This window comes from Culex pipiens, chromosome 3 (genome assembly GCF_016801865.2).
Source record: "Culex pipiens pallens isolate TS chromosome 3, TS_CPP_V2, whole genome shotgun sequence".
Classification (NCBI taxonomy): Eukaryota; Metazoa; Arthropoda; class Insecta; order Diptera; family Culicidae; genus Culex; species Culex pipiens.
This window is the reverse complement of record NC_068939.1, coordinates 12398235-12417773: the sequence shown is the minus strand read 5'-3', so window position 1 is coordinate 12417773 and position 19539 is coordinate 12398235. Positions and strand designations below refer to the sequence as shown.

Sequence of the window (19539 nt, the reverse complement as noted above, 5' to 3'; positions counted from 1 at the left end):
AATAATAACATTGAAAGAAACCTTATCAGTTGATAAATATTCCAAAAACAAATTGAAATCCTATCAAAGTCACCCCGGTTTACGGTATATTTTTTTTAAATAAAATCCGACCCGCCTCGTGCAAAACCGGGACATACATTTTATACATGATGCGTATTTTAACTACGAAAATATGGATACCCAAACAAAAAAAAAGAAGAATCAAAAATTGAAGAATGTGAAATTTATTAAAAATAAAAAGAGTTAAATTTACAATTCAAATCGGCCATTTCCAATGCCTCAACTGTAACAAATCGTGAAACTTGACATTTGGTCGGTGGTTCTTTTCTTGGCTGAGCAATTCTCTACGAGAATGGATTTTTTTTATATTTAAATTTTTGTATGTTTTATGCAAAAGAAGCCATTTAGCATCATTAGTTTGTCCTTATAATTTTCCAAACAATTTTGGTAGCTTGGTAGCTCTCCATAGAGCAATTCTCTACGAAATCGGTCTTTTTTCTTCAATTTAATTTTTTGTATTTTTTAATCCGACTGAAACTTTTTTGGTGCCTTCGGTATACCCAAAGAAGCCATTTTGCATCATTAGTTTGTCCATATAATTTTCCATACAAATTTGGCAGCTGTCCATACAAAAATGATGTATGAAAATTCAAAAATCTGTATCTTTTGAAGGAATTTTTTGATCGATTTGGTGTCTTCGGCAAAGTTGTAGGTATGGATACGGACTACACTGGAAAAAAATGATACACGGTAAAAAAAATTTGGTGATTTTTTTATTTAACTTTTTATCACTAAAACTTGATTTACAAAAAAACACTATTTTTAATTTTTTTTATTTTTTGATATTTTTTAGAGGACATAAAATGCCAACTTTTCAGAAATTTCCAGGTTGTGCAAAAAATCATTGACCGAGTTATGAATTTTTTAATCAATGCTGATTTTTTCAAAAAATCGAAATTTTGGTCGCAAAAATTTTTCAACTTCATTTTTCGATGTAAAATTGAATTTGCAATCAAAAAGTATTTTAGTGAAATTTTGATAAAGTGCACCGTTTTCAAGTTATAGCCATTTTTATGTAACTTTTTTCAAAATAGTCGCAGTTTTTCATTTTTAAAAATAAGTGCACATGTTTGCCCACTTTTGAAAAAAATATTTTTGAAAAGCTGAGAAAATTCTCTATATTTTGCTTCTTCGGACTTTGTTGACACGACCTTTATTTGCTGAGATATTGCAATGCAAAGGTTTAAAAACAGGAAAATTGATGTTTTCTAAGTCTCACACAAACAGCCCATCATTTTTCAATGTCGATATCTCAGCAACTAATGGTCCGTTTTTCAATATTAAAATATGAAACATATGTGAAATTTTCCGATCTTTTCGAAAACAATATTTTCAAAATTTTGAAATCAAGACTAACATTTCAAAAGGGCCAAACATTCAATATTACGCCGATTATTCGATTATTAAATCGAATGACCGAAATCCTAGAGAACTGCTCCATACAAAAATGATATATGAAAATTCAAAAATCTGTATCTTTTGGAGGAACTTTTTGATCGCTACACTGAAAAAAAGATACACGGTAAAAAAGTTGTAGATTTTTATTCCACTTTTTGTCACTACAATTTCATTTGCAAAAAACACCATTTTTATTTTTTTGATTTTTTATGTGTTTTAGGGGACATCAAATGCCAGTGGGGAAAAAAAATCTTTGACCGAGTTATGAATTTTTGAATCAATCCTGATTTTTGTTTATGTTTTAACTTAATTTTTCGATGTAAAATCGAATTTGCAATCAAAAATTCTTAGGCAATTCTTATATCGCCAAACCTGGGGGATGAATAGAGAGAATGCGTAACGTGATTTTCGAATGATCCCTTTTTGTTTACATCTACAAAGTAGGAGGCTGTTCGAGCACAAGCATGACTTTTTTCTTACTGGTAAATGGGCTGTTCTAAAATCAGTGGTATGTGTTTTATTCTGTCTAGTTTTTTTTTTACTTTTTTGCTGAAAAATTGTGTGTGGTTTGAAGATGTTTTTCATTTTTACGAGTGACGACGAACTGCGACGAGAGTGTCATTCTGCGATGTCGTAGATAAATTCCATGACTGATATTGGAATCCTGCAGCTCAGAATCTTTTCATTCTTGAAAAAAAAAATGATGATCGATTACAATACTCTCTACTGTTGGCGAATAGTAAATTGGTTCCACTTTAACAGTTCAAAATTGAGGCCGTTTTGCGAACCACTATTCAGCACCCAGCTCCAAACTACCGATTATTTACACTACCTATTGAGAAATCAATGAAACTCGGCTCAAAATCAAAATTGTAGTATCGAGTAGAAATCTCGCAACACAATTACATATAGGTATAGGTAACTCACGTAGATTGACTATAACTGTTGGGAATGCTCAAAATTGAAACACATGTAACTCCTAGAGTAGCAACCCTGATTTGGTTCTTGATTTTTAACCATTTCCAGCTGCTAAAAAATAGTGATTTTTATTAATTTTTTGATTTTTAGCGTAACGTGTTTCCACTTCGACATTATATCTGCATTCATATTTTTCACTCCTGTATGATTCTAAATCGTGACAAACACATCTCCTGTCAAGTTCAGGCACAATTTTGCGCAGTATCAACCTCGTACCTTTGGGCACCTTATTGGACAAATCCTCTACAAGCAGCTGGTCATAATTTTCGATGAAAGTCAACCTTAACTGTTCATGCGCAAAATAATTACACTTTTTTCCTTGGTTTTTCGTAACTTTATCACGTTTAAAGCATGAAACTAATGAACCATTACTAGATTGGTGAAATTGTATCAAAAAGGTTAATTGTATGCCTGAATTCATTTTTGAACCGCAGTTAACTCCGAGCTGAAAATAATTGATAGTATCTTTGAATGTAGAAAATCTCACGCGCACGCAGTTCCTTTCGAATGGGTCGTACAGAAAGTTAAACAAATGGTTGGGATCGGTCATTTGAGGCCTGTTCTGCTCCACTGGGACATAGAGATTATCTTCCACAAGCTCAAACAACGAACATTCCGACGCGTCCGAAATTGAGCAATCACTGAGCTGACAAAATCCGGTGACAGGCGAAACCGCTATCCAGGCGATGAGGATTGTCAAGTATACTGTCATGTTGCTTAAACACGAATGATTACGATTTCACAAAGACGGTGTAACGTTAAATTGAGAAATACATATTTTCATAGCATACAGTTAAAACGAGCAATAAACCTTGCTCAACATGAGAATTGTACTCTTTATTATTCAGTTAACTAGAACGTTTATGCAATCATAGAATACACCAATGGTGGGAAGGGGGAACGGAACTATTCCGGAGCATTCGATACGGTATGTCCACGTATCCTTCCTCCCCTGTACATTCTGTGAGATGTGATCCGTTCACAGAAACCTACATTTCATATCAAATTACAAGGGTTTTTTTCTGCGGTTTTTTGTTTAATATGTCAGTAACGTCATGTTTCGAAATCCGGACACTTTGTAGCTTATCATTTTTGTTATAGCTGGCAAAAAAATCATGGAAATGTAGAAATATCATCAGGATGCATTATAAACAGTCAGTTTCAAGAAAATGTATGCACAATATATCTTTTATAACAATTTTTCATCAGAATTTTAAAATTAAAATGACTTGTTGTGCTTCGAATCCCGGACACTGATAAAAGCTGATTCGAAATCCGGACACTTTTGCTTTGAATTCCGTACACTCGATTTTGCTTATGAAACGCACAAATTTAGACTGAAATGTTAGTGAATGGCATTCTTTAGGTCTCAAATATGCTGTTAACATCAAAACAATCGATAGTTAATATAAAAATTTGCTAGAATTTAAGGAAATCGAAACCATAAATTTCTGCTTTGCCTTCCCGGTGCTTCGAACGCCAATGAAATATTTCAAGTGAAATGTTTCGCATTTTTGGTAAACTTATACTTTTATTGTATTTAATTGTTTTGGCATTAACTACAGCGTTCAAACAAACTTTAAATGAAAGTTGATATTGGAATTCATCAAATAACACAGTTTTGACATGCATAATGGGAAATTATATCCAAATAATTGATAAAACAAGATGAAGTGTCCGGGTTTCGAAGCGTCCGGGAATTCGAATCATGACGTTATTGAAATCGAATTTTATGGATCCTTTGAGGTCGTCCAAAGATGATGCATCGAAAACTGGTAAAATGCGACAAAATAGCACGATCGCGACGATTTGTCGCAGTGACATCGAGAATCTAATTAAAATATATTACTATTACACACGCTTAGAATGTATAAAATATGCTAATATCTACCTCCTCAGCCGAGATTCTCGACTTGTTGAATCTTGAAAAAAAACATTGTAATCCTTGTGAAATGCATCACGAACTTGCAGTGAGGAAGCTTGTAAACGCCACCACTGACAAAGCAGTAGCGAAGGACTCGCGAGATGCTGAGCTGAGATAGTTCGGCACCGCACTGGGGGTTAGTTGCGAAAGTAAGCATGTTCCAGCCAGACAAAAGTGAAAGACCCCCTGCGCAAAAGGAACCGAACCGAGCCCGCCTGGCAATTATTTCATTTGTTTCAATTTATCTTGTCACGGGGGACTGACTTGTCAAGTCGTCGCTGACGTGCTATCTTGTCGAAAATTTGGGCTAAATTGAGTTAGGAACGCCATTTTGTGCAACTCTCAATGCTTCAACTTTCGACCTTCATAGATCTTCAAAATTTGATTTCAATCCTGAATCCTTTTCATGTGAAAGAAGTTTCAATCTTGTCGTGCTATCTTGACACAGCGAGAAAATTGCTGCAAGTGCGACAACTGGTCAAAGGAATTTTAGTCAGAACGCATTTGACACACGTACATGCCCGACTACCGTAAACATTTGTCATTATAACTCGGGACTTAGGAAACCAAATTAAACCAAACTTTGTGCAATGCACAGAATGGCCAACCAAACAAAACGTGTTTGTTATTGTTTACATTGCGTGCTCTTGTTTTTGTTTATTCAAGGTCAAACATTTAAAACGCGTTTTTCTAGGAACGTCAAAATGGCAGGTGCGACAAGATAGCCCGACAGCGTCAAAGTGACGGTATTCTTTGCAAAAAAAATTGTTGAAGTTGTGTCCTGTTGACACATGACACATGTCGTACTGAAACAAGTTTTTTTTTGTGGAAATTGTCTGAAAAAATGATTTTAAAATTGATAAAAAAAACTTGTTTTGCCAAAAATTACAAGAGAGCACAGCTGCAACTGCAAAACAATAACAACAACACTGGACATGTCGCACAGTTTTGTTGCACGGCGATGCAGTCACTGTGATAAGCTGGACGCGTGTTTGAGTCAACAACGAGCGGGGAGATCGCTTGTCGATAATGACAGATGTAATTTTTATAGAGTGATGCGGCCTGCTGGTTGGAATGTTTTCGTTAGAAACTTTGTCGCGGTGAAAGTTGATTCTGGGGAAACGATGGCGTTACTTGGACATTGTTGCATCTTGAAGGGGATTATGCTAATGTTACTTGGAGAGAAAACTTACATGAATTGAGTGTAATTTTTCCAGTCTGAAAAATTGCTTTTTTTAATGTTGAAAATTCTTAATTGGTTAATAAAAACATTAAGGATTTCAATCGAAAAATATTGTTCAGAAATCCATGAAGTATTTTTTCCCTCAGAACTGCCCGTTCGAGTCGTAGAAAATAGCTTCACGACTATCCCTAACCTTGCAACCTATCGCCATGTTTGCCATCGAGACTTACTAATCGTTTTACAGGTCGTTCCAAGCGGAGGGGGACCTCCTTCTCAGGTGTCGCGCCACAGACTTGCAGTACAGATCGAACGGGACAGATCATTGCGGGTCACGCGTTAGTACCAGGAATTGCCACGGTCGTAAATTATAGCGGCAGAGTTGTAGTGTTTGCTGCCTCTGTTTGGTTGAAAGTTGAAGATCTGTTTGAAAATAAAAAAAAAATGATTTTTTAATCAAGAATCTTAAAATTAAAATTCGTTGATTAACTCAAAAAATGCCTAAAATTTGACAACTTACCCTAGACAACACTCAACCAATAGGGTAATAGATCACACCAAACCCCCCAAGACGACGACGACGTCAACGTCGAAGTAACGGGGTGTCACTAATGGGTTAATGGTGGTTTATTACCTCCCCGTATTAGAACTTGAATGTACGCGACCCGAGATTTTATTGTTTAATTGGAAATTAATTATTGTTTGATGCTTTTCCCCCTTCTTTGCAGATGTGCCCCGCGTGACTATGGACGCCAGAGAAAGGATATAACTATCAACTGTGAACCTATTAAAAAAGCGTTGATTGTCGTGAATCATAGGTGAGTTTGCGGGTGGGATTTTCCTGCGTTCAAATGACTGTTTGACTTCCTCACTGAGGAAAGGCTATAAAATCACTCGGAAAATGAACTTTCTGAATTGACCTCCTACCCACCTTCATTTATACTTATCGACTCATAATAATATTCTGAGCAAATGTCTGTGCGGTTTACTTTCAGGTCCTACAGCTTGGTATTGAAAATTGTACAGTTTCATTTAGTCGTTCAAGAGTTATGATAAAAAAATATTTAGACTGCTACAAAAAAGGGTGATTTTCAACATGACCTCAAATGGCAGGGTCTGATTGCCACGAAAAAGCCGTGGTTTCCATTTTCTTCAAAGGCGGCATCGGTATAATCTTGACAAGAAGTTTGAGGTAGCTTCATTTAATGTTTAGTTTAAACATTTGAATTTAAAAAAACGAAAAAAAAAAATTAGAAGTATTTCATAATAAAAATGTTACTTAATTCACCTATAGGTGGTTGGTGCCTTCCTTTCATTTATAGAGTGATTCCAACCACCATCCTAAAGTGATCGCAGCACGTAGGTCCTAATAAAAATAAGTTATGAATATAAAAAGAAATCAAATTACCTACAGACTTTTTTTTCTAGAACATACAAACACCGCCTTTGAAAAGATGGCATCCCTCTACACCAGCCATGCCACAGATAAATTTGTATTTTTAAAAATTTTCGATCCCAAAAATCACAAAAATCTGTACATACAGATTTTTTTAATGATTGTATTTAAACAAATTTAACAATTTAGTAATTGAATTATGCTTAAATATGATTAAAAACTTAAATCTGCTGTTAAAATTTAAAAATGTCTTCTTTATCTTTAAATTCGACATGATACAGATAAAATACAGATTTATTTTTTAGGAAATACAGATCTCTAATAAAATAATCTGGCATCCCTCTACACGGCTTTTTCATGGTGATCAGACCCGGCCATTTGAGGTTATGTTGAAAATCACCCTTTTTTGTAGTCGTCTAAATAGCTTTTTTATCATAACTTTTAAACGACTAAATGAAACTGTACAATTTTCAATACCAAGCTGTAGGACCTGAAAGTGAACCGAATGGACCACATCCGGAAAAAATTCATTCAACCAAAGCCGATCAACAGAATTTGATTCTGAGTCGATAAGTATAAATGAAGGTGGGTCTAGGAGGTCAATAAAAAAGTTCATTTTCCAAGTGATTTTATAGCCTTTTCTCAGTGAAGAAGGCAAAAGGATTCAAACCTAATGTTGTACAGGTAAATACTGCAACCAAAAACGTGTTTGATGCAATCATTCCAAAAAAGAATGAGCTTAATAGTACCTTTAATGAAATTACCCAGAACATTTGGTGTCAGCTACAGAACAGGAGTAAACGTTATCATCACTTTGAAAACACTTGTTTCATTAAAATTGTCAAACCATGGCTCGTAAATTCGTAAATTCAAACTTTGGTCATAGTCGAAGGACATAAACTTTAAAAAATATTTGCAACGGCCTTAAAAAATTCACAAAACTACGTACTTATGAAAAAAACTAAAAATTTCAGTTTTTGCTATGTGAGCATCAAATGATCGGAAATTTTGTTTAACTTTTGAAAGTTATAATACTTTTTTTGAGAGTACATTTTCAAAATTTTCACAGATTTACGCATTTTAGAAATAAAAAAACTACTACTAAGTTGTTGTATTTACAACATGAATATCAAATGATCGGGATTTTTCATACATTTTGACAGCATAATTTTTTTTTAAATACTGAAATGTTTCACAAAACTACGTATTTTTTATCTAATCTAATCTAATCTAACCCTAGCGCAGCCAGTCTTTCGAGGGCATCCTGGAAAATGCCTTAGGTTGATTAACGCCTAGCATCCTCTTGTCATTATTAACAATTGCAGTGCCCCATTGCATTAGATTGCATTGAAACATCACAAACGTTAAAGCGGCCAGGCCAACTGCGTAAAGTTTACCGCAAAGATGATTCATTGAAGTGGATTGAGTTTGAGCACGAATGTTCAAACAACAATACATTTCTGAATCTACAGGGGAGGAAGAAACGTGGGGATCCCCCGCTCACGTTCCTGTTTGTTTAAGCAATAAATCGTTGGAAGCCACCATGCTAAGAAGTTTTGGTGCTCCGGGACCCTCTGGGATGGGACATTGTATTTCCACAAATGCCCAGGACACTATATGCCATGGTTATAGCGCCACAACTCGCTCACTGTTGAAGAAAATATTGGAAAAGTTTTATTCAGAAAATACAATGTAAAGCTCTTGAAACTAATCCTATTTTAATCGACACAGAGTTAATGTTAGGATTACTAAATGCAAAAAGATCAATAACTAGAAATATATCTGGTTTATATGTACAATTCTTTTCTAATGTTATTAGAGTGAAAGGAGTCTAAAGAGTTAAAAATAAAATTTATAATACTTACCTTATCAAATCACTCATGCGCTAAAAAGGAATGAGCCTACCTCAAATTCGATGTTCCTTGGTCAAACCTCTCCCGCAGATGCTAGGTGCTCCCGCTCTCGCTGGTCAAATCCGTGGTGCCTCTGTATCTGCGTGCAAAGCAATGTACACATGTTGCCTTGTTAGCCACCCACCATCGAAACGAGCGCCGGTCGCAGGGTTGCCAGGTTGCCAGATAAATCTGGGAATGCCAGATTTTTCATGTGTCAGCCAGAATAAAGATTCGCCCTTCTCTGTGCCAGATATTGACAGATTTTGCCAGATTTTTCACTTTATGCCCATTTTGAACAACTTTTATGATAAAATGAACAAATTTAATTGAAAATCATAAAATGAGAATGTATTTTCCATGAATAAAATGTAAATTCAAAATTTTGAGGCCATAAAATCAGTTAAACCATCTGAATTCTACAAACTTTTGGAATAATTCATATGAGCAACTCTCTACGAAATCGGCAAATTTCGACCATTTTTATTTTTTGTATTTTTTGATTTGGCTCAAACTTTGTGGGGGCCTTCCCTGTAACCAAATAAGCTATTTTGCATCATTGGTTCACCCATACAAGTCTCCATACAATTTTGGCTGCTGTCCATACAAAAATGGTATGTAAATATTCAAACAGCTGTAACTTTTGAGTGAATTTTCTGATCAATTTGGTGTCTTCGGCAAAGTTGTAGGTATTGTTGAGGACTTTTGAGAAACAAATAGGTACACGGAAAAAAAATTTGCAGATTTTTTTATCAACTTTTTTTTCACAAAAACTCAATTTCCCAAAATACTTATTTTTTGATTTTCGAGATTTTTTGATATGTTTTAGGGGACAAAAATCCGCAACTTTTAAGCCAAAGAGAAACATGGTCAAAAAATCTGCCGCCGAGTTCTGAATTTTTGAAAAAATAATTATTTTTGGAAAAAATCGGAATTTCATGCTAAAACAAATTTGACGATATTTTTTAATGCAAAATTGAATTTGCATTCGAAAACTACTTTACATTTTTTGATAAAGAGCTCCGTTTTCAAGATATAGCCACCGAAAGTATGATTTTAGTAAAATATTTGCAGTTTTTCGATTTTCAAAAATAGTGACCATGAGTGACCATTTCTAGAAATATTTTTTTTGAAAAGTTCATAAAATTTGCTATAAAATAGTCTAAGAGACATTGCAGATTGGACCTCTGGTTGCTGAGATACAGCCGCTTTAACAAAAAGAAACACGAAAATTGAAGTTTTCTAAGTCTCACCAAAACAACTCACTATTTTCTAATGTCGATATCTCAGCAACTAATGGTCCGATTTTCAATGTTAATACATGAAACATTCGTGAAATCTTGAAACCGATCTTTTCAAAAACAAATATTTTGAATTTTTTTTAATCAAGACTAACATTTTAAATGGGCGTAATATTCAATTTTTGGCCCTTTTAAAATGTTAGTCTTGATTTAAAGAATTTCAAAATATTTTTTTCGAATAGATCTGAAAATTTCACGAATGTTTCATATTTTATCATTGAAAATCGAACCATTAGTTGCTGAGATATCGACATTAGAAAATGGTGAGTTGTTTTGGTGAGACTTAGAAAACTTCAATTTTCGTGTTTCTTTTCCTTTAAGCCGCTGTATCTCAGCAACCAGAGGTCCAATCTTCAATGTCTCTTAGACAATTTTATAGCAAATTTTATGAACTTTTCAAAAAAAATATTTCTAGAAATGGTCACTCATGGTCACTATTTTTAAAAATCGAAAAACTGCAAATATTTCGCTAAAATCAAACTTTCGGTGGCTATATCTTGAAAACGGAGCTCTTTATCAAAAAATCTGTAAAGTAGTTTTCGATTGCAAATTAAATTTTGCATTAAAAATATCGTCAAATTTGTTTAGCATAAAATTCCGATTTTTTCCAAAAATCATATTTTTTTTCAAAAATTCATAACTCGGCGGCAGATTTTTTTACCATGTTTCTCTATGGCTCAAAAGTTGCAGATTTTTGCCCCTAAAACATATCAAAAAATCTCGAAAATCAAAAAATAAGTATTTTGGGAAATTGAGTTTTAGTGAAAAAAAAAGTTAATAAAAAAATCTGCAAATTTTTTTTCCGTGTACCTATTTTTTTCTCAATAGTCCTCAACAATACCTACAACTTTGCCGAAGACACCAAATTGATCAGAAAATTCACTCAAAAGTTACAGCTGTTTGAATATTTACATACCATTTTTGTATGGACAGCAGCCAAAATTGTATGGAGACTTGTATGGGCGAACCAATGATGCAAAATAGCATATTTGGTCATAGGGAAGGCCCCCACAAAGTTTAAGCCAAATCAAAAAATACAAATAAAATCCATTTCCGGTTTTTTGTAGAGAATTGCTCATATCCTATCCTCCCTCTCCTTCACCATTCATAATTGTTAGATTTTCGTCTTCCAGATTTTTCCAGATTTTTAATCGATACTTTGCCAGATTTTTCAAATTTTGACCTGGTAACCCTGGCCGGTCGACTCAAAAAGAGAGCCTCCCTCATCTCCCGCAACCTGCGCACGAACACAGACGATTTCCGGCTCTCACTTTCGGTGCAAAACTGCGACTCAGGTGTTATCGGAAGACCGGCAAGTCACCACTTTTGCAGCTTTTTTCCAAGGCACGCCACCTCACAAAACCTCACTAAGATACAATTTTTCCAGATTTTTTCCAAAAGCCAACGTATAACACTTTGGAATCACACGCGAACAGTTTCTGGCCTTCAGCGAAGACTTTTCTCTCGCGTCGAACACCTTCGCTCTTTTGTTTTCCTCTCTTTCTCTTTTCAAGCCAACTGTCATCAAAAGCAAAGGATGGCCAAGATTTTCCTCGATTTCGATGCAACGAAAAACACTGAAATTTGCAGAATATTTGCAAAACTTCACCATATTTGTGTTCAGCTGTTCAAAACGGATCGAATAACACTAATTTCACTTCTTAAATCGAATAAATTACACAAATATTCGCGATGTTCCGCGGAGCTACCGGACGACGCGATTTGCTCACAGAGGCAGTGTTGCCGATCTTGTTTCACAAAACTACGTATTTTTGAAAAAAAGATATATTTTTTTTGTTTTACAATTGGGTACTGAAGCCCTATGTAAATTTGTATGTATAACGGTTAAAAACACGATTAAAAACCATTTCTGATCGATTTTTTTTTTCATTTTAATGCAAAAAAAAGTTATTGACAAAACAACATTTTTTCGATGGATCAACTATGGTCCCCTTGGAACGAGCTGTCAAGTAGGACCTTTGCTGTCAAGAAGGGACGTGAAATTAATTCTTTAAAATTGAATTAAAAATCTATTTAAAAATCCTTTGCGATCGTTCAAAAAGTCATTGAACTCAGAAAATTAAGCTTTTTCGTTGTAAACAATAATATCACAAATTTAAGCTTAATTTAAGGACCCAAATAGGGTATCAAATGATCGAGAATTTTGCATTCATTTCGAAAGTAATAACAACATTTTTTGAAAATACGTAGTTTTGTGATTCTAATTCTAATTTTAATTTTAAAATAAAAAAATATTAAAATTTAAATTACAAGCCATGGTTTTACAATTTGAATGAAAACAGTGTTTTAAAATGCATTTTACAAAAGGCTAGTTGTTTTGCAATCATAAGTTTTCAAAATACCCAAGTAACAACGGAATTTTTTTGCAAAAAAAAATGTTTTCGCGGTATTGTACATTGAAATTTCACAAAAAATTACAATATTTTTTTTATCGAGCCCAAACATGCTAAATATGATTTACAACGCAGGAAAATGCATTTCAATTGGTTTCCAGTTGATTAGACTTCACAGCTAAAAAAGTAGTAATCCAGCTGCGTGTAAAAGGCCTGGGTGTAAAATAAATATTGCATTATTTTATGCAATTTTATGTAATTTTACACCCTGAAATATGTAGCCTATCAGTATGGGAAACCAACTTGCCCGAAATGTCAAGCTCATATATGCATTTATCCTTACAGCTTTTCGGTCTGATGGCCGAGTGGGCTAAGGCGCCAGTACTTACTGTTGGTGCTGGGTTTGAATCCCATCGGTTGCAATTTTTTTTTGTGTTTGCAAAAAATGTACATGCAGTGTGTAATATTAAGTGTTTATTTTGACGAAGGTGATGTGCATGCTTTTGCATGCGATTTTACCATCGGATTTTTTGCTGTGTTCTATTTCTATTGAAATTTAAAAAAAAATAGAAAAAAAAAAGATTTTTTTGCCCCTTGATGTCCATTTTTAAAGTGGGTGAGGCGACATAAAATTTGAAAAACATTTGCAGCGGCCAAAAAATTAAAACATTATTTCATTTAAACTAATTTGGAAACAAACTAGTTGCAAAAACGAAAAGAGAAACATATATTTGGTAATGTCTCGAAATTGATGCTAGGGTAGCTAAATAGAGGCACGAATGGTCAAGATCAGGCCAGAGACGTTGGTGCTTGCCATTGAAATAGAAAAAGTTAAAAAACAAAACAAAAACAAAAAGCAAGGAAGAAACCAAATGGCACGCAATACCAAGGAAAGCACCGTCAGTCAATGCCATTTCAGCGTTGTAAACAAGACATTGCACATTCACTGCACATCGGATTCGGTCAATGGATTTGGTGAATGGTTTGCTTGTGAAAGGGGAGTTGGGGTTCAGTGGATTGATTGAATTTTGCTGTTCTATTTTTTTTTTGTTTGGAGTCAAATAAACTTTTTCAAGGTATTTGAAAGTTTCTTATTTAATAATTTCAAGAACTATGATTTAAATGTGCCATTTTTTCAATTCAAACGCAACGGAGTTGCATGGCACCTTAAGTGCATCCCTCAAGGCCCGTGTGTTTCACTCTATCTCACTTGCATTGAAGAAGGTTAAGGTGCTGCTTCAACCCACTTGAGGATTTGCTTTTGTTTTACCACGCAGGTTCCGCTCTTGATGATGGTTTGTTTGGCTCTCTTCGGGGTTCGATGTTCGATCCATCAAACCCACGGCTCGCAGAAGACTTTGCCACTGTCAGAGAAAGTGATTTGCCGCAGAGAGTGAATGGTGCATTTTGTGCGAATTGAGTGATGAGTAAAGGCTTCTTAAACGTTTGGTTTTAACAAAAAAAAAAAATACCAATTTAGTTTTAAATGTAATTAAATTGAAAGAAAAAATTGCAAAAAATATTAAATAAATAAGTTCAACCACCGACCCCATCAAGCTCCCTCATTTTCCCATCATTTTCCTCTCGATATTATCTCAGAGCGGAGCAGGCAAGTGATGAGCAACATTCCACCAGTTTGCCTGTTTTTTTTTTCTCGCGCCAATTCTACTGCACATTCCGTTCGAATGCCGATGGAACCATCCAACAGAGCCTGGTCATTAACACTCCGAACATGCCACGGAACGGTCGTCGGTGTGGGAAAGATGCCTCCTAATCCGTGATTTTGTTTTGCTCACCAACTTCGTCAAGCTCTCCATGTTCTCCTCCCACTCGGTGCATCAAGTTTGGAGTAACTTTTGTACTTTCCTCCCCCGGAACTCACATCGCACATTGATACGATAAGACCTGAAGATTTTCTCTTTGGGATTCAATGATCGTTCGTTCGTTGACGTCGTTCATCAACCGGTCGAGAGTGCAAATGGTTGCCGTTGTGCTGGCTGGTCTCATAGTGAAGGCTCCAGTTGGGGTGTAAAGTAAACCACAACATTTTGGCATTGTTTTTCTCAGAAATCGGCTTTTTTTAGAATTTATTTTTTTGTTTTTTTTTATTTTCCTTATTTTTTTAGAATCCATTCCTATGACAATTTTCCATCATTGGCTCCTGCAAACAAAATTGACAGCTGTCAATAAAAAAATGTTTCAAAATATTCTAAAATCTATGATAAGAATAACGAAATTTCTGATGATGAATTTAAAGTGTCCTTGAACAAATATAAATTTATTTTGTGAGACCAGTTTTGAAGTTAATATAAAAAAAATGAGAAGTTTAAGGTAAATAAAAATACAAAAAAATCAATTTTGAAGAATTGTTCTTGAGTCTTTAACAATTATAAATGGGTAATTCTCCGCCAACTCACACAGCAGTTGCCCCGACCCCTCTTCGATTTGCGTGAAACTTTGTCCTAAGGGGTAACTTTTGTCTCTGATCACGAATCCGAGGTCCGTTTTTTGATATCTCGTGACGGAGGGGCGGCACGACCCCTTCCATTTTTGAACATGCGAAAAAAGAGGTGTTTTTCAATAATTTGCAGTCGGAAACGGTGTTGAAATAGAAATTTGGTGTCAAAGGGACTTTTATGTAAAATTAGACGCCCGATTTGATGGCGTACTCAGAATTCCGAAAAAACACTAATAAAGTTTTAAAAATTCTCCCAAAAGTTTTGAAAAAGTTGGTCGTCGTTGATCATGGCCGTTCATGGTCACCCGCGACAGACACGGACGACAAAACAAAAAGAAACGCAAAAAGTAACTTTCTCAAAAAAATTTTTTCGTAAAATCGCTCGTGAACTCGTGATGTTTTTAAGCAAACCCCTTATGTCTATATATCAAAATTTTGTAATTGTCTGCTCTACAACTTTGTAGAACATTGTTACACTCTGAAAAATAACCCTGCAAAGTTAGAAAAAACACGCAATTTTTAAATGAAAAATTTTGTTCTAAATGAAAAAATGACCCTTCTGGGTCAATGTTGATTCGAAAAGTACATTAAATTTCCCATAAAATGACATGTTCCAAAAATTTTTAAAGTCGAGTAACGGAAAATGGGAGAATTTTTAAAACTTTTTTAGTGTTTCTTTCGATGAAAAATCCGTTTTTTCAGAATTCTGAGTACGCCATCCAATCGGGCAGTCCCTTTAACACCAAATTTCCATCTCATCACCGTTTCAGGCTGCAAATTATTGAAAAACACCTTTTTTTCGCATGTTCAAAAATGGAAGGGGTCGTACCGCCCCTCCGTCACGAGATATCAAAAAACGGACCTCGGATTCGTGATCAAGGGCAAAAGTTACCCCTTAGGACAAAGTTTCACTCAAATCGAAGATGGGTCGGGGCAACTTTTCCCGATTTCCTGTGAGTTGGTAGAGAATTAAACACGATTTTTTTAATTTATGCTGGCAATTCAATGAGTAATCGTGGGTTACGGTTCTGAACATTTTTTTTCTCCCAATTTTTGTTCATATAAGGCAACCGACGACTACATAGACGCCATGCGAAAGACGATCTAAAATGCAATAACTATGCTTCTGTTTGATGATGATGATGATGATGATGATGAGAGACCATTGCCACTGATATTGGGAGCTTGTATACTAGTAGTACACCGGCACCGCGGTCTACAACCGGATGAAATCGAGAGTGAAATGGCCTCAGTTGCGAAAAGCTTCCCATTCATGTTGGCCAAACCAGGAGGAGGGAGAAAGTGCAACGACATTGAAGTTCAGATGTTTCTAGCAGGTTTTTCGCTGAAAGTTTATTTTTTATTTTTTTTTTATTTGCTTTACATTTTTGTATGCTATCTAGACTCGATAATCAAAAAAAAAAATAATAATAATAACGATAATCCAAACTGCTCGCAAAAAATATGATATTATATGAAATGGCTTCCAACTACCGGCAACATGTTCTTTTGAACATTAGTTAGTCACTCACTTAAAAAATAATCCAGAACCATGTCAATAAGTAGCAAGCGCCATAAAAAAAAACAAACGCGCCAAGTCTTTTGACGTTTGACTTTCGACGACCCATTCCAATCGAAGGGTGAAGAAAACAGAGCGAGAAGCGGAGGCAAATAAAGAACAAAGGGTGGCCACCAACACCAGGATGCCAGGAAACTTCCTCATAAATGCTACTTTTCGTGAGCGTTCGTTTATAATTTCATCACAGTTGGCAGCACTGAGCATACCCAAAAGAGCGCTGGAAGAAAAAAAGAACTAAGCTGAAAATAGAAAAATGGGCGTGGCCCAATGCACTCTCGCCCAGTCAAATCAATCCGAATTCTGAAACGGAATCTAATTAGAATCGTACACAAATTCCGTTTCAAACGCAACAACCGGTTCGAACACGGAACCGGTTGTTGCGTTTGAAACGGAATTTGTATTCGATTCTAAATAGATTCCGTTTCAGAATTCGGATTGAGTTAACTGGGCGTCTCATTAGAATATATTTGGGATTTTTTTTAATGCTTGTAAAAGGAATAGAATAACTTTTAGTAAAAGTGAAAATAAACAGAAATGTTCACAAAAAGTTGCTCTACTCGTTGGTGTACTTGGTTTTAGTTTAGGCTTGGATCTAAAAGACTATGCTTTTCCCCTTTTGTTACAATTTAAATGTTAATGGTTCCATTCAAGAGAAAAAAAAATGTGAAAATCAAGCACAAAATTGATAAAGTGACTAGGAAAACATGAAAAAATAAGAAAGGCAAAATGTAATGATAGGAGGTGGAAGAAGAGGCCAAATACTACCAAAAACAAAAATAATCTAAACAAGATAAATTCAAATTAAAATACTAAAAATAAAACAAAAAGAACATAAAACAAGATAAATTAAGTTTTTCGTAGAACAAAAGTTGCTTAAAATATCCTCCTGAACACGGGAAAAATAAAAATTATCGAAAAAAAATTTGGGCAGTAGAGGGTTTGTGATATTATTGTTCACAACGATAAAGCTTATTGTTCGTAGTACAATAATTCTTTGTACGACGGCAAAGGATTTAAAATGGATTTTTAATTTATTTTTTAAAAAATTTCTTCACGGCCCGTCTTGACAGAATCCTATTTGACAGCTCGTTCCAAGGGGATCATAGTTGATCCATCAAATTATTTTTTTTTTTTGCGTAAATTAAAAAAAAAGTGATTAGAAATGGTTTTAAATCGTGTTAGTTACCGTTGTATATAAAAATTTACATAGGGCTTTACATCCCTATTTTCATTTACAACGGTTAAAAAACACGATTAACAACCATTTCTGCACGCAGAAAAAAGTTTTGTAGAATCAGCCTGTACGAGGTTTAAATCAACAAAATTTTTGTTGAATATAATCAACGCCGATTTTGCGTTGAAACAAACCTTGATTTTATCGATTCTACAAAAGTCTTTTGTTGTTTTGAAAAAGCTGCTTTGACGTTTAGCGTTGATTCAACAAAAATTATGATTTTCAAATCAACCAAACGTTTTGTTGATTCAAATATGCCTTATTTTTCTGCGCGTGGCCACTTTTTTTTCATTTTGGTGTAAAAAAATAAGACAACATTTTTCGATGGATCAACTATGATCCCCTTGGAACGAGCTGTCAAGAATGGCCACTAAGTTAATTTTTAAAAATTGACTTAAAAATCCATTTTAAGTCCTCTGCGGTCGTTCAAAGGGTCGTTGTACTCAAAAAATAAGCTTTATCGTTGTGAACAATAATATCACACATTTAAACTTAATTTTAGGACCTAATTGTACGATTAATTTTTGGATCCAATTGTTGAAAAATTCTGTCATCAAAGAATAAAACAAAAAGTCCAAAATTCAGTCTTCAGATTTTTCCTTTTTAATCGTAATCTCTTTCTCCTTTTTAACAACCATCGTCGCTCCTCCTTCCTTCTCCTCCTTCACCTGCACCACACTTTCCGGCGTCACCAGCACCACCTGCTCGCCGCGCACAATCAGCTTCGGCACCCGCCGGCTGCACATCACGTACTTCCGATCCACAGATTTAACGGCCGTCTCCGGTACGCTAATGTCCATCTTTCGCAACAGCTCGCTGCAGTCCTGCGGCTTGCCCAACCCGGCCCGCTTGTTTTCCGAGTAGCGATACTTGCGCCGCTTCCACGACTCGAACACATCCGACAGGGCCAGGTTCCAGTGTTTGTCAAACACCTCGATGAAACCGGTCACGAACCCGCGGACGCCCTTCTCCTTGCGGGTGTACACTTTGACGCGCACCCGTTCCCTCATCCAGGTGCGCATTTCCCCCAGGGGTCCCTCAAAGTTCTCGATTTTCGTGTAGATGTTCCGCTGGAACCGCGTTCGCCGATAGCCCTGCACCATTTCTAAAAGGAAATTTGCAAGTTTGGTTAAAAATTCAAAACGACCGTTAAGGCGTAAGTTTTACCTTGGTGGGGCAGAAACCTTCGAACGGGAGCTTCCCCTTGCGGAATCGTCGCGGTTTTGGCGGAGGAGGCCGCCCTTCGGATCTCCTGAATCCGCTGGTCACTGTACCGCTCGTCGAACCCGCCCAGCATTCGGAACCGGGCCTCGAAAGAGGTCACATTGTCGAGGGGTTTCGCGTGTGGAACCGGAATCTGCGTCTTGTTGGAGTACAACGCGCGCAGCGGTTTGAACGTTGGACTCGTCACGTCCAAATCGGTCGAGCTGCCCTCGGAGCTCGCGGGCGACTTCCGGCCGGCGGTGTCTTGCTCGGGGTCGCTCATCGTTTGCTGAGGGTGGTAATAATACTGAACGCAAACAAAAACAAACCTCGAGTTTGACAGTTTCATGTTTTCGAAGTGTTCCCCTTTTGGAGCAGGTTGGTCCACTGGCCACAGGAGGCGCCACTGAAGCGTTTTTTATTATAGTATCCATCTGGTGGCGATAATGGCAACCAAAGTAAACTGTGATTAATTTGGCGAGCGGTTTCATAGCGCACATGGCGTGACAGCCTTCTCGACGATTAGAAGGTTGTAACGACCGGTAGCCAGAGTGCAGCTGAACGAATCAAGTGTGTAATTTA

At 35.9% G+C, this 19539-nt stretch overlaps 1 protein-coding gene across 1 annotated transcript; it reads right to left on the bottom strand.

Moving 5' to 3' along the window:
* Positions 1-18334: 18334 nt before the first annotated feature.
* LOC120432604 (U7 snRNA-associated Sm-like protein LSm11) lies at positions 18335-19295 on the bottom strand. The gene is made up of 2 exons (XM_039597850.2): positions 18922-19295; positions 18335-18859 (listed from the first exon to the last, which is right to left on the bottom strand). The coding sequence occupies exons 1-2, from the start codon at positions 19238-19240 to the stop codon at positions 18336-18338; spliced, it is 843 nt and encodes a 280-aa protein (XP_039453784.1). The 5' UTR covers positions 19241-19295; the 3' UTR covers position 18335.
* Positions 19296-19539: the final 244 nt, after the last annotated feature.